This window comes from Paroedura picta, chromosome 1, assembly GCF_049243985.1.
Source record: "Paroedura picta isolate Pp20150507F chromosome 1, Ppicta_v3.0, whole genome shotgun sequence".
Lineage (NCBI taxonomy): Eukaryota > Metazoa > Chordata > Lepidosauria > Squamata > Gekkonidae > Paroedura > Paroedura picta.
This window is the reverse complement of record NC_135369.1, coordinates 14,270,782-14,293,562: the sequence shown is the minus strand read 5'-3', so window position 1 is coordinate 14,293,562 and position 22,781 is coordinate 14,270,782. Positions and strand designations below refer to the sequence as shown.

At 46.8% G+C, this 22,781-nt stretch overlaps 1 protein-coding gene across 2 annotated transcripts; it reads left to right on the top strand.

Moving 5' to 3' along the window:
• The first annotated feature begins 848 nt into the window (after positions 1–848).
• On the top strand, positions 849–22,409 carry FCER1G (Fc epsilon receptor Ig). 2 transcript variants are annotated; one of them, XM_077322901.1, is made up of 5 exons: positions 849–1,189; positions 9,227–9,318; positions 11,577–11,618; positions 15,148–15,168; positions 20,264–22,409. In XM_077322901.1, exons 1-5 carry the CDS (start codon positions 1,135–1,137, stop codon positions 20,360–20,362), a joined length of 309 nt encoding a protein of 102 aa, XP_077179016.1. In that variant the 5' UTR covers positions 849–1,134; the 3' UTR covers positions 20,363–22,409. The 2 variants fall into 2 exon arrangements, with proteins under 2 accessions (XP_077179016.1, XP_077179007.1); XM_077322892.1 differs by having other exon boundaries at positions 861–1,189; positions 9,224–9,318.
• The last annotated feature ends 372 nt before the right edge of the window (positions 22,410–22,781 follow it).

The following is a 22,781-nucleotide window of genomic DNA, read 5'->3' as shown; positions in this document are numbered from 1 at the left end:
CACCCTGCTGGCTGCATGTGGAGGAGCGGGGAATCAAACCTGGCTCACCAGATTAGAAGGCCGCACTCCTAACCACTACACCAGGGGTAGTCAAACTGCGGCCCTCCAGATGTCCATGGACTACAATTCCCAGGAGCCCTTGCCAGCATTCGCCAGCGAATGCTGGCAAGGGCTCCTGGGAATTGTAGTCCATGGACATCTGGAGGGCCGCAGTTTGACTACCCCTGCACTACACCAAGCTAGCTCTGGAGGCCCATCCAAGCACGAAACCATTGCCGTGTCTCAGTCACGCAGTGAAGAGGCTTGTGCCCATCAGAAACCTTGTTGGACAAACCCCTGGCCCCCTCCACTTACTAAAAACACTTGATGGACATCAGGAAAAGTATTGGCTAGGTTCCAGATTAAGTCCAGCCTTCTCCTAATTCCCTCCCTGTGCAGTTTTAGTGAGGAGGGCTAGAAGCTTGGCTCTCGTTTTCTTCAAGGTCGTGACCTTGAGCCATCTTTATAGCCAACATTCTCTAAACCTGGATGGGCAAAAACAGCCAGTGTAGGGTGGCATTTCTATGAGCAAGACCTGCTAACAGAATTTAGCCTATCAAAGCCAGCGTCTGATCTGAGGCCTAGAGCAGAAAGGGCGTTCGTTAAAACCCATTCTCACAAACTCTTAGTCACGTTGTAAAACAATGGAGAAACACTGCACGGGTCCAAAAGAACTGTGTACAGCCATTGGTGCTTGCCTAAGTCTTGTTGCCCAGAGAAGCGGTGCAGAGGATTTTCGAGCCTGCTTTTCTGTGATTCGCACGTGTGTGGAAATGCTCCTTTACCCCAGCCTTTTCTGGACGGTCGGTTATTTAGAGCGAGTTGGAGAAAAGGGAACTTAAGGCCGAGCTTGATGGGCTATCACTGACGGAGCGATTAGGCAGCCAGCGCAGGAAAGCATGTGCTCTGTGGCTTGTGGGCTGTCCTGCCAGATCGAGAACGGCAGAGCAGAAGCTCAGCTCGGCTGCTGGACATCTGCACGGCCAGGGGCGTGCGGAGCGCATAGCACCGGTGGCTGGTTTTGTGGCCGGCCGGCCCCCGTCTCTCGGAGGGAGAGCCTCCGCTCAGCAGAACGCCTCCAGCCGGGTCTCCAGGATGAAGCCGGGTCTCCTGACAGCTCTCCTGGTTCTCCTCACAGCTGAGCAAGCAGGTAAAGGTGGCAGGGTGGGGTGCAGAAATGCCATCTTGGAAGGCTCCGCAGATTTCTGGCGCGCGTCACGTCGCTTGCCTATGAAAGCAGCATTTATTTCCGCGGGAGAAAATCAGCTCCTGATTTTCCCCACTGAGATTCCATTGCCTGAACACAGATGAGGAAGGGAAGCTTTAATTGGGTAGATTAATCAACTCGTCATAGTTGATTAATTGGCGGTGGTCAACTTGAGGCAGCGGGGAACATGCTTGTAGGTGAAGGATGCACCCATTTTGGTCTATTTTTGAGGAATTGGAAAGGCGATGGTTAAAGTTGGCTTTTTTAATAACCAGTGACCACATTTGATAAGTGAGCATTTAGTGGCTATTGTGGCCTGGCAGCTATCCTGTCCCCACAGGGACTGGGCATGGAGACTTCCAAGTGCTCTGAAGTCTACTGGGTGACACTGGGCCGAATCTAACTCACAGGCCTGTTGCAAGGATCGAACGAGACACAAACGCTGGCCCCACGCCTCTTGGAAGAACAGAGAGAGAAATCAGATAGATCACAAGAGATCTCATCCGTTCTATCTTTAAATTCACCTAAAGTGACAAACTAGCAATATGCAACTAATCAGCTGAAAGATTAAGAATCCTTTCTGCTCAGCCTGGTCAGTTTGCAAACAGCCCCACATTTTAAAGAACCCACTTAAGTTTTATTTTATTTATTTATATTTATTTATATATACATACCGTCCTCCTCTGAGGCTCAGGGTGGTTCGCATAAAACATAGAAACGATACCTAGAACTCAGTTTTCATAACGATTCTCATACAACATAAATAATATGAACATTAAACTGTAACATAGGTGCAAACTATAACAATACGAACAAGTCCAGAGCAGAATACATGGTTGGATTTTTTAGGAAGGAGGGAGCAGGGGTCCTATAGATGTTGCTATAAGATGTTGCTCAGCCATAAGACCTTCGTTTTGCAGGCCCTGCAAAACTGTTCCAGCTCCATCAGAGCCCTGATCTCCTCTGGGAGCTCGTTCCACCAAGTAGGGGGCCAGGACAGAGAAGGCTCCGGCCCTGGTTGAGGCCAGGCGGGCTTCTTTAGGGCCAGGGACCATTAGCCAGTTGGTGGTGGCAGAGCGTAGAGCTCTTTGGGGGCATAAGCAGGGAGGCGGTCCCTCAGGTACGCTGGGCCCTGACTGTATATGGCCTTAAAGGTAATTACCAGAACCTTTAGCCTGATCTGGAATTCAAGAGTTTTAAAACTCTTTTTTTTTTAACTGTCAGATCCTAGCTGACTGATGGCTACCCTCTGGGGCAGGCGTAGTCAAACTGCGGCCCTCCAGATGTCCATGGACTACAGTTCCCATGAGCCCCTGCCAGCATTTGCTGGCAGGGGCTCATGGGAATTGTAGTCCATGGACATCTGGAGGGCCACAGTTTGACTACCCCTGTTCTGGGGTTTTCAAGACAAGAGATGTTCAGAGGTGGTTTGCCATAGCCTGCCTCTCTGTCACAAAGTTGGTGTTCCTTGGTGGTCTCCCTTCCGAAGACTGGCTATGACCAGCTTAATGTTACTTCTGAGGCTAGCATGGATTATCCAGGCAGGGCTTTAAAACTATACAGCACTGTTAAAATGCATTTCGTGATAGTCATCAAGTTTTATTCGCATCCCACCCTTCCCTGGTTGGCGCAGGGCGGGTAACCGCAGATTTTAAAAGAACCGCGCAAAAATTTAAGTATTCAAATGTTTTAAAAACCACCTCCTCTTAATAATTTAAACCTTTCTAGCTTTAAATTTTTATTTCCTGAGACACAAGGAGCAGTACAGAAGAAAGGCGTTCTAAATGAAATGCTCCTAAGAATAAAAACACATCGCCAATTGTGTTGCTAACAAAACACATTCTAGATCAGTGGTCCCCAACCTTTTTATCACCGGGGACCGGTCAACGCTTGACAATTTTACTGAGGCCTGTGGGGGGGGGGTAGTCTTTTGCCGAGGGACGTCGCTGCCGCCTGAGCCCCTGCCCCACTTGCTTTCCCACCGGCGCCCCTGACTTCTCGCTGCCTGCTGGGGGGTGCTGCCAGCTGCAGCTGCGCAGTGCCAGGCTGAGGGAGAGCCCCAGCTATGGTGGCCACTGGAGAGCACCAAAGGTGAGCCGGTGGCAAAGTGGTAGGGCTGCCCCCGAGGCAGCAGCTGGGGAGGAGGAGGAGGAGCTGCGGCCCGGTACCAACTGATCTATGGACCGATACCGGTCCCCGAACCGGGGGTTGGGGACCACTGTTCTAGATGATCAGTTAAATAGAATAGAATATCCCTTCCAAATGTGCCAACGGGTGTTATTCATTACTGAAAATCTTAAACCTAGCTGAGGCATTCGTCATAGCTTGGAGGGATTTTATTGGCGGATGGCTTCTCAGGAAGGGTATAAGGAAACCAGTTCTAAAACTCCGCTACCAGCTTGTCCAGAAGCCTCTCCCAAATAGTGTAGGGAGGGGGGATAAAATATATTCACAATCTTAAAGAAGTTCAACCCGCCAGCAATCAAATTCACGCAGAAGTCAAAAGGGCAATGCCTAAACCTCTTCTAGGCTGAGACCCTTTCTCCCCCCCCCCATTTTAGTCAAGGAAGTTTTAATGAAATGCTTCTGCAAAATAAAACATGCAAAATCAAAGTACTTTAAATAAAAAAACATGTCAATTTGCTTCATGTCGACTCCTGGCTGTGCCCGCATTCCATACGTAAAACAGGCTTTCCTCTCGAAGATACTCAAATGGAAAACTGGTGTTTGTGAAATGAGACACAGTATGTGTAGAATACTGTGAATGTCACATTGGAGTCCACATCACAATAAAAAACTGTGTCACAAGATCTTCTTAACAAACAAGACTGAGCCCGACCTTCTAAACCAGTGGTTCTCCACCTTCCTAATGCCGTGACCTTTTAATACAGCTCCTCATGTGGTGGTGACCCCCAACCATAAAATTATGCAAGGGTTCCTTCACAGAAATGAAACCAAAACTGACCAATGGTGTGAAGATCCACTGTTCAGGATTGTATATAAATTGGTTATAAATTGAATATAAATTGAATATAAATTCAGGAGGAGCGATAACAGTGGCTGAGCTGCCCCCCGGCCAACCTGCTCGCCCTGCCGCGGCCCCTGTGAAAGGCTCATTCGGCCCCCAGGTTGAGAACCACTGTTCTAAAAGATAGACTGGGGGGGGATGAATTCCCAGTGTGGGACCCCCACCCCTACCTGAGGCAGCAAATCCAAGGTGGATACATCAGAGACCTCTTGCGTTCAGTAATGATGCTTTGGATCTCCTGTCGGAAAATCAAACCAAAGGTTTCAGACAAAGTGAAAACAACCAATTCAAGGACTTGAAGGGCTATCACAGAGAAGATGGAGCACAGTTCTTTTCTGTAATCCCAGGGGGTTGAACCAGAACCAATGGGATGAAAGTGGTTAATTAATTCAGAATTTTGGCTAAACATCTGGAAGAAGTTCCTGACAGAGCTGTTGCTTGGTGGAACAAGCTTCTTCCGGAGGTGGGTTCTCCACCTTTGGAAGTTTTAAAGCAGAGGCTAGATAGCCATCTGACAGAAATGCTATCTATATGGATACCATGAATTTAGGCAGATTGTAAGTGGGTGGGCAGAAGGGACTGTGTCTGAGCGTGGCTCTTGTGGCCATTTCCTGCATTCCACAGCGGGTTGGACTAGATGACCCTGGAGGTACCTTCCCACTCGATGATTCTATGATATGAACGGCAAGTCTGCGATTTCCTCGTCACCCAGAGAAGCTTCTAAAACCAGACCAGCTATCCTGTGTACTTTCAAGGCCTATTGATTACCAGGATCAACATTTTAAGGGCTGGATTAAGGCTGGTCTTCTTTAAGGTCAGAAGCTTTCATGTACATATAATCGACACTGAAAATCAGGAGTCCCCAGGGTGATACTCACAGGCACGACGATGCCACCAACCCAAACCTTCCTGGGAGTTCTCCAAGTGCTTGGAGAAAGAGGGGCTTTTGCCCAGCAAGGCTTTTGGAGTGACCATGGAAGCTTTGATTGGCCATCCATCTTTTTTTTAAGGTTGCTCTGGGCAGCAGCTGCCCTCATGGCGGCACAAACACTGGTGTGACTTCGGGTAAACTGCAGCAGCCATTTTCTGGCTGGCTCTGCTTCCTGTAGCAAACTGTTCGCAGCAGCCATTTCTGCCTGCACCTAGCACTCTGTGTCAGCGCTCCAAAGGTGCCCTCAGGCTCTAAGACAGTGGTCCCCAACCCCCGGTTCGGAGACTGGTACCGGTCCGTGGATCAGTCAGTACCGGGCTGCGGCTCCTCCTCATCCGCCTCCCCGGCTGTTGCCTTGGGGGCTGCCCTGCCACTCTGTCGCCGGCTCACCTTTGGTGCTCTCCAGCGGCCGCCATGGCTGGGGCTCCCCCTCGGCCTGGCACTGCCCAGCTGCTGCTGGCAGCGCCCCCCAGTGGGCGGCGGGAAGTCAGGGGCACCAGCAAGAATGCAAGTGGAGCAGGGGCTCAGGTGGTGACATCCCTCAGCAAAAGACTACCCCCCCCCGGGCCTCAGTAAAATTGTCAAGCGTTGACCGGTCCCCAGTGATAAAAAGGCTGGGGACCACTACTCTAAAAGAGTTCTTCTTGTTGTTGTTGTCAGCTATTCAGCCATGTCCAACTCTTGGTGATCCCATTGTTCAGCTGTTGCCACGATCTCCGATACCACACCAATTCCTTAGCCATGCAATGTGATGTCTAACATGACGGGCCCCTCAGATCTTGAGCTTTAGGGATAAATGCATTTTCTTGTTTTGTACCCCAGTTCCCCTACTTTACTTTATTGTTGTTAGGTGCGAAGTCGTGTCCGACCCATCGCGACCCCATGGACAATGATCCTCCAGGCCTTCCTGTCCTCTACCATTCCCCGGAGTCCATTTAAGTTTACACCGACTGCTTCAGTGACTCCATCCAGCCACCTCATTCTCTGTCGTCCCCTTCTTCTTTTGCCCTCAGTCACTCCCAGCATTAGGCTCTTCTCCACGGAGTCCTTCCTTCTCATGAGGTGGCCTACTCTACTAGTTCTAGTATAATACTTTATTATACTTTAACACTGCCATGGCCGGTCTCATCCTTCATCATTTATATTAACTCTGCTACTTTTAACCACAAAATACCCACCAACTTGGCTGAACCACCTCTGTTGATGAGGAAGTCGTTCTCCTGGGAAACCCATGGAAGCTGGACTAGATGACCCATGAGGTCCTTTCCAATTCTTATGATTCTGTAGCTTATCTAAAGATTACAGAGATAAGTTCCCCCAGAGACAATAGCTGCTCTGTAGGCACCTCACATCCCCACTGAAGCCCCTCCCTTCCCCAGACTCCACCCCTCAAATCTCCAGGAATTTTCCAACCCAGGTGGCAACCTTACAAACCCAGCACTTGACCTCCTTCTGTTTTGACACTCAGATGGATAGAAGGATGGAATTGGGGCTGGTTGCTGTAAGGGGGCACATTGGCTGTTTTGCTCCAAGAACCGAAACTTCCCTCAGAGCTGAATTTGGAAAACAGACTGGCGTTTCAGCTGGCAGTGACTTTCGCGGAGAAGCTGGTTTCTCTTTCCAATGCTAAATCAGGGCCATTTGCCCATTCGAGCATGATTTCCCCAACTTATCTGTCGGATCGGGAGGGCAGGGAGCTGCTCCTTTCACTTCTTGTTCTAAGGAGGACCACCTGGCCATAATAAGCTGACAGAGTGACCTTGGTCAGTCAGCCTGAGCTACCTCACAGGGTTGTTGGGAGGATGTTTCAGGTTTTCTCAGCCAGGGGTTTGTGAAACCGTGGGAGTTTCGTAATGACCCTGGAAGGGTTTCCTGAATGGGTGGGAGTTAATTTTGTATATATTTTTAAAATTTGCTACACATTTATCAGGTGATACGATCAGATATGTTCATGCTGATCCCCCCCAATGATCGATGATGGGCCTGAAGGGGGTGGGAAGGGAGGGGCCCAACCATTTTCTGTATGATCACCCCACTTCTGGGGTTTCTCAAAGCCTGAAGATTGTTTCAGAGGTTTCTCAATGGTAAAAAAAAAAAATGAGAAAGACTGAACTAGTAGGCCTATCAATTTGCCTCAGATGACATAAACTGAGCAATGGAAGAATATGTGTTCTCTCATATCAATCCAGCCACTGCCACAAAAACAGGATCTGTAGGAAGGGAGCATTCTTATAACGGCCCTCTAATAGAGCTGAAGGCATAGCTGAACATCTAGCAAGGGTTGTTGTGAGGACCATTTTGGCTGACTGTTCTGTCCGTGGTTCTCAAGGGACCATGTAAGAAACCTCAAGCTTGGACCTCAGGCTGGGATGCTGAGCCCTCATTCAGGATTTGCCGGCCCCAGACTCTTAGCCAATCACATAACAGACTTATTTACCAATCACAAACCTCCATTAAGGATTAATCACATGTCCTTGTGGGCGCCTCAAAAGTTTATGTAAGTCCCGTCGTTCCGATTGCTGTCGTTCAGTGTTTCAGTCATTCCAGCCAGCGTGGTTGAGTGGTTAAGAGTGGCAGCTTCTAATGGGTTTGATTTCCCGCTCCTCTGCATGCAGCCAGCTGGGTGACCTAGTCACAGTCCTATTAGCGTTGTTCTCACAAAGCAGTCCTATCAGGGCTCTCTCAGCCTCACCTCCTCAGCCTCACTTCCTGTTTTGGGGAGAGGAAGGGAAGGTGATTGTAAGTCCACTTCGAGACTCCTTCAGGCAGTGAAAAGTGGGATATAAAAACAAACTCTTCTTCCTCTTCCTTTGTATAAATTGTGGTAAAAAAAATCTTCCCAGAATCCACACTGATTGAACATCACTTCCACCACTGTTTCCTCAGTGGAAAATTTTTTAAGGCAAAACTTGTCTATTTTTTTTTTACCCTTCCCAGTAAGCCAACCATTTAATGTAAATGGATTTTGAATCATCAAAGTACACGTATCCAGTCTTCTCTTCCGGAACCTGGCTTCCATAATGATCTCAGCTTGATAGGACCATAGACGAAAGCAATGTTCAGCTGGTGTGTATTCTGGCAAGATTCTGTATTCTGGCATTATACCCCATGGAAATCCTTCCCCTACACAAACGCTACCTTCCTTGAGATCCACCCTGCCCCCCCCCAGTCTCCAGATATTTCCCAACCTGGAGCTGGCAACCCTAAATTGGTCTGTAAGATGCTAAATCTGTTCTACCCCAATCAACATGAAACTGAAGCCCATTCCACACACGTTGGATAATGCACTTTTAATGCACTTTAGAAGTAGATTATCCTGTTCTGCACTGGAAAACCCAGCTGCAAAAGCACACTGAAAGTGCATTATCCAATGTGTGCAGACTTTACATCTGCATCACAATCTTAAACTGGCACACCCGATCAATGCCTGCTCCGCAGATAACCGGGGGGGGGGGAGTTCTGTGAGGGGGGAGCACTAAGGGAATTTCCCATTCTCACACCACAGGACCACTCCCTGTTTCCTTTGAGAGGAAGCCATGACGGTTGAGAGCCAGTGCGGTGTGGTGCAACCGGGTTTGATTCCTCACTCCTCCACATACATCCAGCTGGGGTGACCTTAGGTTAGTCACAGTCCTGTCAGAGCTGTTCTCTCAGAACAGTTCTCTTAGCCCCACCTACCTGTTGTGGGGAGATGAAGGGAAGGTGATTGTAAGCTGCTTTAAGACACATGAGGCCAGCTGGGTGACTATGGGCCAGTCATAGTCCTCTCAGAGCCTTCTCAGGCCCACCTTCCTCAGAAGGTGTTTGTTGTGGAGAAAAGAAGGGGAAAGTGTTTGTAAGCTGCTTTGGCACTCCTTCGGGTAGTGAAAAGCAGGGTATAAATCCCCCAGCTCTTCTTCTAAAGTGACATGAAGTCTGGTGCATTTCCCATTACCAGTTCCAAAGATCTGGTTGTTAAGTTTGTCTAGGCTGAAGGGTCTTTTCCTCGAGAAGTCACCAAATGTACCTTGTCCCACAGCAGCGTCTCTGCAGGAACCTCAGTTATGTTACATCTTAGATGGAATTCTGTTCATCTACGGCATCGCTCTCACTTTCCTCTACTGCCGACTGAAGGTGAGTCCTCCCAGACTTTTGAAATGTTTATGGGTGGTTGTGTTGTAACCACCAGTCCCTGGTGTGGTGCTCACTGGCTTCTTGAGGATGGATAATATCCAAAGGGTATGGAATGGAAGAGAAAGCAGTCAGGGATTTGGGGTCATCCCTACTCACCAGTGAGTCTAACAATCAAAGCGTTGAGCTCACCCCTAAGCAGACACATCGCAGCCACTCCCAGCTTTGTTGGCACAGTGTGAACATGCAAGAGGGTGAGAATTTGTATTAAGTAGAGAAACAACTTTGTATAGAAAGAAAGAGGGAAAAGAGAGCACCTTAACTGTCTAACTGATCTGTTCTGTGTTAATTCTATCTATTCTGGAGGCAAGCAGGGAGGAAATGTGCTCAAAGGAGCAGGAATTCTCCAACTGAGTCAATCAGGACATAGGAGGAGAGTAGTTGAAAAGTACCAGTAAGTTTCCAATATAACTACATTAAATACAGATCACCTCAGATGCCCACTGTAGGCTATTCTTCATATGCTTTTGAATCATGCACATTACATATCTTGCATATTCCAGCAGGCTTTGCTATGTCTCTGTCAAAGGTTGCAGTTTTAAGAAATAAATTAATTCAGTAGCCCCTGCTATGGAGTCACAACAATATTGCCAGCCTTTAAGCCTTGGTTTCTGCCAGCCTAGGACTAGCATCCCCTGACGGCTTCAAGGAGATGGGCATTTTGCAATGCTATAACATCACTTCCAGCAAGTAACAGGGGGTGACGTCACATGTCGTGCAGGCATTCTGGCAATCCCTGAAAAACATGTAGTTTCCCATTAGACTTTGGGGGAGGTCTGATATGCAGAGGGGAAATAAGAAGAAACCTACATCTCTATTCAGACCAGGAGGATCCAGTGTCTTAACCTTCATTATCAGTGCTACTGCAATTCACCTGCTATTGTCATTTGGCATCCAAAATAACTCCACTAAGATATAAGGACAGAGGGATTCAGTCTAGCTGTATCTGAAGAAGTGAGCTGTGAGTCTACTACAATGAGAATTGCTACCATGTGGAAACAAGACTGGGAGGAGAGTTATGAGGGCCTTTATGTCTGCATGGACACTTTAGTACCCCTTTATCCAAGAAATGCATGACATGGTTCTCCCAGCCTCTGTGTGAGTGAGCATTTGCTGCCCTGTGATTCAGTAACAGATACATCGATTTTCAGTCAGTGTTCCATTGTTGTTGCATCTAAATCAGGGGTAGTCAAACTGCGGACCTCCAGATGTCCATGGACTACAATTCCCATGAGCCCCTGCCAGCGTTTGCTGGCAGGGGCTCATGGGAATTGTAGTCCATGGACATCTGGAGGGCCGCAGTTTGACTACCCCTGATCTAAATGGACATAGGGAGGAGCCAGGTTGAAAGACAAAGCTGGAAAACATTCCTTTTATATCTGAACATTATTTTTTTTATGTATATGCTTAGCCTGCCCTTTCTCAAAGGCTCAGGGCAGATTCCAACAGATAAAAACAAACAATTCAATTGCAAACACTTAAAATATAAATCTTAACTTTAAATTACTTAAAAACATACGTCCTAAAAATATAAAAAGCAGTCACAAAACACACAAATGCAAAACTGCTTGCCTGGTACCGTATCCTATTCTGAGGAGGGGGCAAAGCATGGAAACCCTGTTTCCTGAATTTTTGATGAGGAAATTAGCAATTCTAGGAGACAAATAAGAATGTGAGAGGGTCATTGAACGAGCTCCTCCACCCGTGTGTACAAGTATCTGGTGAGAGTAACTGGAGGGAAATCTTAGGCAGAGGCAGTTCTTAAAATTAATAAAAGGGATTTTCATTTAAACAAATAAAAAGGGTTCCAAACAACACACATTACATTTAAGCTAAACACCATCATACAGAGGAAAGTAAATAGATGCTCGGATGTGATAGCAGTGGAATTCGGGTAAGAGAAAAATATATTTACCATCCGACAGGTAGAAAAGGATCCGGAAGTAGGAGCCTACAGCAAGCTGGGTTTTGTGTAAGGAAGAGTATAGGCTACATCTCTTAACCGTTTTTCCAAATAACTTTGAGTATCATCAGTACAGCGCAACTCTTATTGCCTGCGCAGAAAATCCCTCTTGAATAATTTAGTTATTTTTTTCGCTGGGTTATTTAGTTAAAATTTTCTAGATGTTGTTTTTATAACCTAGGGTTACATAAGACTATAGAATGATTCATTTAAATCTCACTGTGTTTCACTTCCTCAGATCCTATATCGAAAGAAATCAAAACAAGAGGGAATTTACGAGGTATGTTCAGTTAGTTAATAACGGTATTAATTTTTTCTTAGCCTGTCTACAGAATGTGTAAGTGCTTCATTTGCATAATCTCAGTAATCTGTAATGAGATCAGTGGTATTGGATGAGATCCAAGATGGGTTGTTGCAGTCCAAATCCCTCTAGTCATAGAATCATAGAGTTGGAAGGGGCCATACAGGCCATCTAGTCCAACCCCCTGCTCAACGCAGGATCAGCCCAAAGCATCCTAAAGCATCCAAGAAAAGTGTGTATCCAACCTTTGCTTGAAGACTGCCAGTGAGGGGGAGCTCACCACCTCCTTAGGCAGCCTATTCCACTGCTGAACTACTCTGACTGTGAAAAATCTTTTCCTGATATCTAGCCTATATCGTTGTACTTGTAGTTTAAACCCATTACTGCGTGTCCTCTCCTCTGCAGCCAACAGAAACAGCATCCTGCCCTCCTCCAAGTGACAACCTTTCAAATACTTAAAGAGAGCTATCATGTCCCCTCTCAACCTCCTTTTCTCCAGGCTGAACATTCCCAAGTCCCTCAACCTATCTTCATAGGGCTTGGTCCCTTAATCTTCTCAGGGAATTTATATTCTCATTAATTATGTGATAATTTAAATTGTCTCTGCTCCCAGAACTCTTACCTCATTTAGGGCTGCCTGTGAGGGTAACCCTGAATATTGTCATCCTGCTACTAGTGAAATATTAAGCTAGGTCTATGGTTGCCAACTCTGGGTCAGGAAGGTGGGGTACAGGGAGGGTGGGAGGGGAAGAATCTCAACCAGGCATAAGGACACAGAATCCACCCTCCAAAGCAGCCACTTCCTCCAGGGAAATTGATCTGCGTTCTCTTGAGATCATCGGTAATTCCCAGAGATCTCCTGGCTGAACCTGCAGATTATACAGAATCAAAATGGAAGAAGAGTTGTTTTTATACCCTGTTTTTCACTATCCAAAGAAGTCTCGAAGCCGCTTATAATTGCCTTGCCTTCCTCTCCCCACAACAGACACCCTGAGGGGTAGATGGGGCTGAGAGAGCTCTGACAGAACTGCTCTGTGAGAACAGTTCTAACAGTACCGTGACTGGCCCAAGATCACCCAGCTGGATGCACATGGGGGGGAGTAGGGAATCAAACCCAATTCTCCAGATTAGAGACCGCTCTCACAATGTGGGTAAAAGTTATGAATGAACCATGAGAGGGAATAGAAAAACGGAAGGTTTAATACTCTGCTTTCAAAACCATTAAACAGCAGAGGTAAAGTCTGTTGCCAAAAAGACAGTGTCTTATGTGTTTCAAAATGAAATGTTCAGAGATCAAGCAAGCATTTGTAACGTTCAAAATGATATTATCATGAACCGTCGAATGGCATCCAGTATTGGCTATTTTCAGAAAAGACTCTTCCTGATATTTATTATTAATTACTTTTTTATACTGCCACTCCCAGGATAGCTGGCTCATGCCTGTTTACATCCAATAAATCATACCATAAAACATCAATAAAACCCCATAAAAACGTCAACATTAATTACAAATAATACCCTGAAAAGTTTAACAAGTCAATGGCAGTAAATATGAACCTAGTGTTGAATCTACAAATAAGCAAATTACAAATAATGTAAAATGTCTGCTTAATTATCTGAAATATCTGAAAATCCCTCAAACAGAATCACCTGTTTGAGAGATTATTTCAGAGATTTCCCAGTACTTGTCAGCAACAACTGAGCCCATGGAAGAAGTTCGTCTCTCATTTAATTTGTGGACACTCGTAAATATTTACTTGCAATCTTGACTCCATATACTATAATTAAGCAGTCATTTCATTATTGGTGATCTGTTCATTTTGCAGATTCAACATTAGGTTCTGAGAAAGAATCTTTTTTGAAAACAGCATACTTTTTGAACTTTGCTTAATTTCTGAACATAACAATCCTGTCATTTTATTATGGCATAGATAAAACACCCTTGCGCGACCTACCTGCAGGTTGTCAACCCTGAGTGATAGATGATGTGCAGCATCTAATATCAAGGGAGTTTAGGGCATGGCGGTCTCAGAATGAGCAAAACAGAGGGTCTCCCTGTTCCCCGAGCAAATACAGAATGCCTTTTCCTTCTCCTTGATTGAGCAGGTGGAAGAAAACCAAACGTATTTCAGGTGCAGAAGTAACAGCTTTCTTCAAGAAGCTATGTCTTGTAGGATTGATAGGGCTGCCCTCGGTTGGGAAATACCTGGAGATTTTTGGGGTGGAGCCTCAGAAGGGAAGAGAGGGACTTCAATGGGGTGCAATGCCACCAAGCCCATCTTCCAAAGTGACTCTTCTTTTCTGGCGATCAAGTGTAAGACCAGGAGGCCTCCAGCCACCACCTGGAGGTAGGTCAACAGACCGTGTTCGCAATCCATTAAAAAACCTCTTTAGGCCGAGGACCAATCTGTGATGTCCCTTCTCACGAGCCATGAATAGATTTGCGAACCTCCAGGTGGAGCCTGAAGAGGTCCCAGAATTACAACTGACGTCTAGATGACAGAGATCTGTTTCTCTGGGGGGAAAAGCTGCTTTGGAGGGTACCCAGCTGTGAGGCCCTTACCTAGCCTGAGCTAGAGTTACCAAGCCACAGGTGGGGCCTAGAATTCTCCTGGGATCACAACAGTTCTATGGAGATTAGTTCCCCTGGCGGAAAGGGCAGCTTTGGAGAGCAGTACAAGGGCGACTATCCCCTAGCTTAGAGCCTTTCCCCCCATTTCAGGGCTCTCAGGAACTGAGCGCATTCCCCAAAAGTGGGGAGGGAAGATGAAGGAAATAAACACAATATTGCTACATCACCTGGCAGACACATAGACATATTAGTGATATTAAGGGTGACACTCTGTTTTTGAGCATAACTCTATGGTAAGAAGCTATTTTTACCATAGAGGTTTTGCCCACACACCAGAGTGTCCCCCCACTGCCACCATCAGCAATGTGCCTGTCACTTCTCAACTACCTTCCCTCCCTGAACCCCTTTATGGGGCACCGCACCAAATCTTGAGGAATTTCTCAAATTAGAGTTGGCAGCCCTTATCAGGGGGGTGGGGAATGCCAGAGGACAGGTCCTTTTTCCAGGGTGATGCACTGTCCCAATATGGCCCTGTGGAGAGGTATCACAACATGGCACCGTGGCAAGCCACATCCCTGGCTCCAGTGGGGGCATCATGAGAGGAGGCAGCTCTCCTGCCATGCCACGGATATCCAAAAATCCCCCTTTGCACAACAGGCAGAAACTCAACAGATACAGCTGTCACTGTTGCTTCCAGGGAGAAAGCTGGCTCTGTGGGATTTTGCCTGATATATGGTCATAAAATCGAAGCCCTGGCCGTAGATTGTAGTAACCTTACTGCTCTCAGATGAACTGATATAGCACCAAGATTGGCTTTAAAATCTTGGCAGAGAGAAAGAACGGTGGCTGGCTAGGATTGAAGGAGTGAATATTTTTGTTTTCTGGTTATGCTTCCTGTTTTTCTGAATACTCATCCCTGTGTTTCTCCCCCTCCAGAAAGTGGAAGGACATTACGAAGTAAGTATCTGTCTGTATTCTTTGGGCGGGAGAGACACGGGCAGTTCTAGGCATCTTTGCACGGAAATATTTCTATCCCTTCTTGGCTGCTTTTTGTATTTAATTACAGCATTTGTGAATGGGCTTTACAACCTAAAAAAAAAAAAAAGCTGAGAGTGATGAACAAGAATGTGATGCAAATATAATACTGTTTTTCTTTTTTAACGGGCACAAGTAACAGCCAAGGAAGGGGGAGTAGAGATGGTGCAAAGGGAAAATAAATTTTATTTTGTTCAAGGACCCCTGTGTATTTGGAGCTTTATAAGGGGATACAACAACACATACAAAAACAGGGTTTTAAAAAAATCCCTTTCAATACAAAGCATAAATATTATACGGGGGTTGAGATGCCAGCCTCCAGGTGGGACCAGGGGACCCCCCGGAATTACAGCTAATCTCCAGAGTACAACAACTGGTTCCCCTGGAGAAAATTGATCTTTTGGAGGGTGAAATCCATGATACTGGTCTTCTGGTTGTGGCCAGTTGGAAAACTGAAAAGTCATCTCACATGATTAAAGCAAGCCTCCACCCACCCTCTATGTCCCATCCTCTTTCTACCTCCTAGCTCAGTGGTTCTCAACCTGGGGGCTGGGACCCCTTTGGGGGTCAAACAACCCTTTCACAGGGGTCGCGGCAGGGCAAGCAGCTTGGTGGGATGGGGTGCCACTATTGCTGTTCTTCCTGAAGGCGCCTGCCAATTTATATACACTTTATTATATACAATCATGAACAGTGGATCTTCACGCCATTGGTCAGTTTCGGTTTAATTTCTGTGAAAGAACCCTTGCATTATTTTATGGTTGGGGGTCACTACAACATGAGGAAGTGTATTAAAGGGTCGCGGCATGAGGATGGTTGAGAACCACTGGCCTAGTGACACCTATGCTGGCAAAATCACCACTTATGCAATTTCTGTAATCAGCTACTGGTGCTGACCATGATTTAATTGAGAGGTAGTCAAACTGCGGCCCTGCAGATGTCCATGGACTACAATTCCCAGGAGCCCCCTGCCAGCATTCGCTGGCAGGGGCTCCTGGGAATTGTAGTCCATGGACATCTGGAGGGCCGCAGTTTGACTACCCCTGGTTTAATTTTATTACTAAAGAGCTGCGGGGCCCTGCAGGAGCTTCCGGCACTCCATAGGACCTGCAAGACGGAGCTCTTCCACCAGATCTATGGTTGAGGTTGGTGCGGCAAGGAAGATCTATATGCCCCGCCCCTCCCAGGATCAAATGGCGCCATCACTGGCGGTTTGCGGGTTCCATCTGCGCCCCACTTCCCACCCACCCCCTCGAGGAGGTTTTTTAATGAGGAATGAGAGTAGTCAAGTACGTTTTCCACCGTATCCTCTTCTTGACTAGTGGGATCGTGTTGTGCTTTCATGTCTGGGGTTTTAATGGGGGTTTTACTGCGATTTTATTCAGACACATGTAACCTGCCATGAGCCGTCTGGGAGGGGCGGGTAATAAATCCAAATAATAATATTAATAATAATAATAGTTTTCGTGTTTATGGATGCTGTTTTATTGATGTATTGATGACCATTCAGTTTTATTTGTTGGTCACCGATGTACATCGAGATTGTTCTTCACTGCCTTGAGACAGCTAGTCTGAGAGAAGCAATGTACACATTGATATCATAATAAATCCCCTGCCAGTTCCTGGGGACGTCACGACTTGGCCACAAACTACAAGGGGGGCCTGGCAACCCTACAGGAGTTGGCATTGGAACGGGACGAAAGACTGCCAATCTCCAAATGCAAACTGGGCCAGACATGGAAAGATTGAGGGTTTTTTATACAAGAGGCCTACATACAGTCAGACTGAGCTGTCTGGGCATGTTTGCGAGGTCACCAAATCCTACAGAATGGATGTCAACATACCTTCTAAACCAGTCCGGTGTGGCTATAAATCTCGCTGTAAATCTTGGCCTAGTTCTAGTGGGAACACCCAAAGAGAGTATGGCCTTCCTGTTTAGTCATACTTAGAACTTTTGTAACTTAGGGAACTCCAGTTCAGTCTGGAAGTTATGCGTGTGTCAATTTGGTATGGTTTCGTAACCTCGCGAGTGTGGACAAAACAGCTCAGTCTGAATCGATTTGGCCTTGTTATCTATAAGAGAAAGAAGCAGAAGAGTTGGTTTTATCTTTCACTTTTCACTATCCAAAAAAGTCTCAGAGCGGCTTACAATCGCCTTCCCTTCCTCTCCCCACAACAGACAACCAGTGAGGTAGGTGGGGCTGAGAAAGCTCTGAGAGAGCTGTGAGTGGCCCACAGTCACCCAGCAGGCTGCACGTGGAAGAGTAGGGAATCAAACCTGGCCCTCCAGATTAGAGGTTGCCGCTCTTAATCACAACACCAAGCTGGGTCTCGAACCTCAACCGCTCCTCTCTCTGGATAAGATAAAGCATTGGTACGGATCCTGTAAAATAGTTTAATTGCGCTCAGTTTGTATTCTAGAAATTGCCCATCCTTGGGGTTTAGTTTTCTGTAATATTTACACTGGGTGGCTCAGGCTAGGAGTTTCGAAGTGGCTTGCAAATACCTTTCCCTTCCTCTACCCTGTGAGATAGCTGGGGCTGAGAGAGCTCTGACAGAACTGATCTGTGAAAACAGCTGTATGAGAACTGTGACTGGCCCAAGGTCACCCAGCTGGCTGCAGGTGGAGGAGGAGAGAGGAATCAAACCTGGTTCTTCGGATTAGAGTCCACCACTTTTTAACAACAACACCCGGCTGGCTCTCAAACTGTCTTCATCCTTTAGTACCCTGGCCAATCTAGTTGGCCTGACCTGTAATCGTATTAAACTTGAACGCCCAGGCAGTATATTGGCTGTGCAGTGAGTCGTTGCAGACTTCTGGTGAACCTATGAATTAATTATCTCCACACAGTGGTAATTGTGATTACAAAATTACAAAAGGGCAGACCCAGGTTCACATCTCCCATGACCTTTGACAGGTGACCTCAAGCCAGTCAATCTCCCTCTGTCTAACCCAGTCTTTTTTACCATTGAGAAATCCCTGAAACGTTCCTCAGGTTTTGAGGAAACCTAAAAGTGGCACAATTGTGCTGAATATGGTTGAGAAGCACAGCTGTGGACACGCCCACCTGGGACCCTTCCCCTCTCCACCCCCCTCAAAGGTCATCATTAGCCATTTTGGGAGGGGTGGTGTCAACATGACCATATATGGTCAGATCGCCGATAAATGTTTAACAAATTTAAAATATATATTAAAAATTAACCCACACTCATTTGAGAAACCCTTCCGGTGTCATAGAATCATAGAGTTGGAAGGGATTTCCTGGGTCATCTAGTCCAACCCCTCCCTGCACTGTGCAGGACACTCACAACCCTATCGCTCATCCACTGTAACCTGCCACCCCCTTGAACCTTCGCAGAATCAGCCTCTCCGTCAGATGGCTATCCAGCCTCTGTTTAAAATTTTCCAAAGATGAAGAACCTACCACCTCCCGAGGAAGCCTGTTCCACTGAGAAACCGCTCTGTCAGGAACTTATTCTGGATATTTAGACACAATTTCTTTTGAATTAATTTCATCCCATTGGTTCTGGTCTGTCCCTCCGAGGCAAGAGAGAACAACTCTGCTCCATCCTCCATATGGCACCCTTTAAAATACTTGAAGATGGGTATCAGATCCCCCTCCGTCGTCTCCTCTCCAGGCTAAACAGACCAAGCTCCCCCAACCTTTCTTCGTATGTCTTGGTCTCCAAACCCCTCACCATCTTTGTTGCCCTCCTCTGGACACGCTCCAGTTTCTCTACAACCCTTATCAACTGGGGTGCCCAAAACTGAACACAGTGAGGCCGAACCAGAGCAGAGTAAAGCGGTACCATCACCTCCTGTGATCTGGATATGATACTCCGTTTGATACAGCCCAAAATCCCATTTGCCTTCTTATCCACTGAGTCACACTGCTGACTCATGTTCAATGTATGGTCTACTAAGGCTCCTAGATCCTCCTTTTACATAGTTGTCAAGAAACCTCAGGGTTTCACAAAATTCTGGTTGAGAGAGCCTGGGCTATTTAGCAAGGTTATTGTGAGGATGAGATCAGTTGTAACAGATTGCTGATCTAAGCAAAGCCTAAAATACTTCCTTTCTCCCTTTCCAGAATGTTTTTGATACACAGCGTGATTTCTGAGCAGTCATAATTGTAGTTTCATGGTTGCAGCATCAGAATGAGGTCTGGGAGACGCAGGTTTCAATCGGCCCTCGGCCGTGGAAGTGCACTAGGTCAGTTGAGGCCAATCACGAACACTCAGCCTAGCCTGCCTCAAAGGGTTGTTGTGAGAATAATGGAGAAGAGGAAAGATGGACGGAAGTTGATTTGGATCCCCACTGAGGAGAAACAGGTTATAAAGGACTGGCCTGAAGTCACCCAGCAAGCTTTCATGACAGAGGAGAAATTCAAACCTGGGTCTTTCAGATCCAAATGCAGCACTCACTTCACCAGAGGGCTGAGGCACAAACACAGCTGCTGATTCAGTCTCCCCCCCACTTTTTCCATCTTGGTGTAGTAGTTAAGAGTGGTAGCTTGTAATCTGGTGAGCCAGGTTTGAGTCCCCGCTCCTCCACGTGCAGCCAACTGGTGACCTTGGGCTCATCACAGCACTGATAAAGCTGTTCTGACCGAGCAGTGATATCAGGGCTCTCTCAGCCTCACCCACCTCACAGGGTGTCCGCTGTGAGGAGAGGAATGGGAAGGCGACTGTAAGCCGCTTTGAGCCTCCTTTGCTTAGAGAAAAGCGGCATATAAGAATTCTTCTTCTTCAGTAATCTCAGGGCTCTCTCAGCCTCCCCTCCCTCACAGGGTGTCTGTTGTGGGGAGCGGAAAGGGAAGGCGAATGTAAGTCACTTTGAGACTCCTTCGGGTAGAGAAAAGCGGCATAGAAGAACCAACTCTTCAGTAATCTCAGGGCTCTCTCAGCCCCATCTATCACACAGGGTGCCTGTTTTGGGGAGGAAGGGAAGGTGATTGCAAGCTGCTTTGAGTACTCCTTCTGGTAGTACATATAAGGACCACTCTTCTTCTTTCAGGGCCTCAACCCTCACGAAACGGATACCTACACACCCCTGGAGCTCCCCAAGGTTGAACCACGGGGTAAAATCCCTGAAGAAGAGTCGGTCATGGAATAGACGTTGCTGCTGGTTGCGTTCATGTGGTTTCTTCCCTACCTTGTGTGCATATCTGAGTAAGAATTCACTCTACGCCTCCAAGGAAGTGAGCTTTATTGGTCTATGAAAGTTTCAGTCACAACAGATCTGGTACTCTTGACAGTGTCACAAAACTTTTTTTTTCTTCTGATGTGGTTTTCCTAACAGCAACAGTGTTTTCAGGAAATTTGGGCTGATTCTGCACTTAGTCCCCCCCCCCCCTTGTGAATCCTGCTGAATTCAGATCGATTTGAACTCGGGTCTTCCTCTATCCCTTCCCACAATTGAAACAGAAAGTGTTCTGCACTCGATTGGGGAAGCTAAGAACAGGGCGGGGGAGGGGGGGAAGCCAAGAGCAGCAGGAGCTTCTTTCTTTATTTTCTTCAGTGAGGGGGGGGGAGGATTGGAGACAGCAGAGGAGGGGGGCGGAACAATCTCTGCTGATAAAAGTTAGGGCTTCTGGAGTGCAGTCACTTTAAGGGAAGTCTTGAAACCGGGAAATAGGAAGTCTTTGAAATGACTCCCTGGCCAATCAGGGAAGACTGCTTTGCTACCAGGCACGGAGAAGGAAGTTAATTGGCAAAAAGCAGAAATCTGCACACTTACTGATGGCGATTTTTCAAATATCGAGGGGTATATTCACTTCTGGATATTGATCACTCCAGATCAATCATGCATGTTGCAGGGGGGGGGAGTTTTAAGCGCCCCCAATCATAATGGAAATTCAGTTCAGTGTAGATGGGAGGATTTCATTCGAACTGGGACTGGGTAAAAAGCCCCGTGCAGACGACACCCTGGTCAAATGGTCTTTTTGAAAGGGGACAGAGACTGGCTGGTGTTTCTCAGCATTATCACAGGTAATGAGACAAAGAAGAAGACCAGGAGAGAAGGGTAGCACAGATCTGAATGCTTAAACATTTCCTCCTTGAACGCACTGCCCCTAACCGAAGTCACTTTGCAAAGAAGACAGCACGCCAAGCGGATCCCACTGTTTTTAAGGCCTGGGGACAACTGGTGCACAGATGGGACTGAAAGAAACTGGGGTCTGCCTTGCTAGTTCTGTTCACTTTTGCCACCTGCCTATTGTGGATAGCAACGAGGGACAGGGCTTTTTTCGTCGTGGCTCCCTGTTTTCGAAAGGCAACCCCCCTTGAGGCTCACCTGACAACTATCCTACTTTTTTATTTAAGGTATTAGGCCAAATGTCATTTTACCCAGGCTTTTTATTAAGGGGTTGATGATGTCTGGATCTAGCCTAAAGATTAGAATCATAGAGTTGGAAGGGGCCATACAGGCCATCTAGTCCAACCCCCTGCTCTACGCAGGATCAGCCCAAAGCATCCTAAAGCATCCAAGAAAAGTGTGTATCCAACCTTTGCTTGAAGACTGCCAGTGAGGGGGAGCTCACCACCTCCTTAGGCAGCCTATTCCACTGCTGAACTACTCTGACTTTTCCTGATATCAAGCCTTGTAGTTTAAACCCATTACTGTGTGTCCTCTCCTCTGCAGCCAACAGAAACAGCATCCTGCCCTCCTCCAAGTGACAACCTTTCAAATACTTAAAGAGGGCTATCATTATTACATGAGAATCAATTCAGGCTGCTAAAACAGGTCTGAGGACAGGGCATACCTCCCTCAGGCCCCATTGTTCCCCCCAAACAGCCTCGAGTACTCACCAAAAGTTCATACAGGAAGTGATAAACTATAGCGCTAGGATTTTCCTGTATGTTTTTGTTTTACCATAAAGTGATTTCCAGTGGTTTCTAGAGCTGCCCTTTGTTGCTTCCTTATCAACTTCCATTAAGTACATGAGATTGTATGTTCTACTTTTTTTCCTGCCACAATGCTCTGTCACCCCTCTCCTCCTGCTTTTTGCTGTTTGTATGCTTTGGTTGGGGGTTTAATCATTTGTTTTTAACTATTTTGAACTGTTTTACGATTGTATCCTACTGTACTTTGTAAGCTGCCTCAAGCAGGTTATCTGGAGAGGCAGTACAGACATTTTCTAAATAAACAGATTTCAGCTCATTTGTTGCTTTTGATGTCATGGGGGGGAGCTGAGTGTGAAGTCACAACTAGGATCGCCAACTCCATGTTCAGAAATTCATGGAATCATAGAGTTGGTAGGGGCCATACAGGCCATCTGGTCCAACTCCCTGCTCAATGAAGATCAGCCTAAAGCATCCAGGATATGTGTCTGTCCAGCCACTGCTTGAAGACCACCATCGAGGGGGAGCTCACCACCTCCTTAGGCAGTTGATTCCACTGCTGAAATTTCCCCCCCTGATATGAAGAAGAAAAAGAGTTGGTTCTTATATGCCAGTTTTCTCTATCCGAAGGAGTCTCAAAGCGGCTTACAGTCACCTTCCCTTTCCTCTCCCCACAACAGACACCCTGTGAG

What these genes read in the sequence shown, in the direction of transcription:
- FCER1G (XM_077322892.1), top strand. Translation starts at nt 1,135, where the DNA reads ATGAAGCCGGGTCTCCTGACAGCTCTCCTGGTTCTCCTCACAGCTGAG. An exon ending in TCCTCTACTGCCGACTGAAG is followed by an intron (nt 9,319 to 11,576) that starts GTGAGTCCTCCC and finishes TCACTTCCTCAG; the next exon opens with ATCCTATATCGAAAGAAATC. An exon ending in AACAAGAGGGAATTTACGAG is followed by an intron (nt 11,619 to 15,147) that starts GTATGTTCAGTT and finishes CTCCCCCTCCAG; the next exon opens with AAAGTGGAAGGACATTACGA.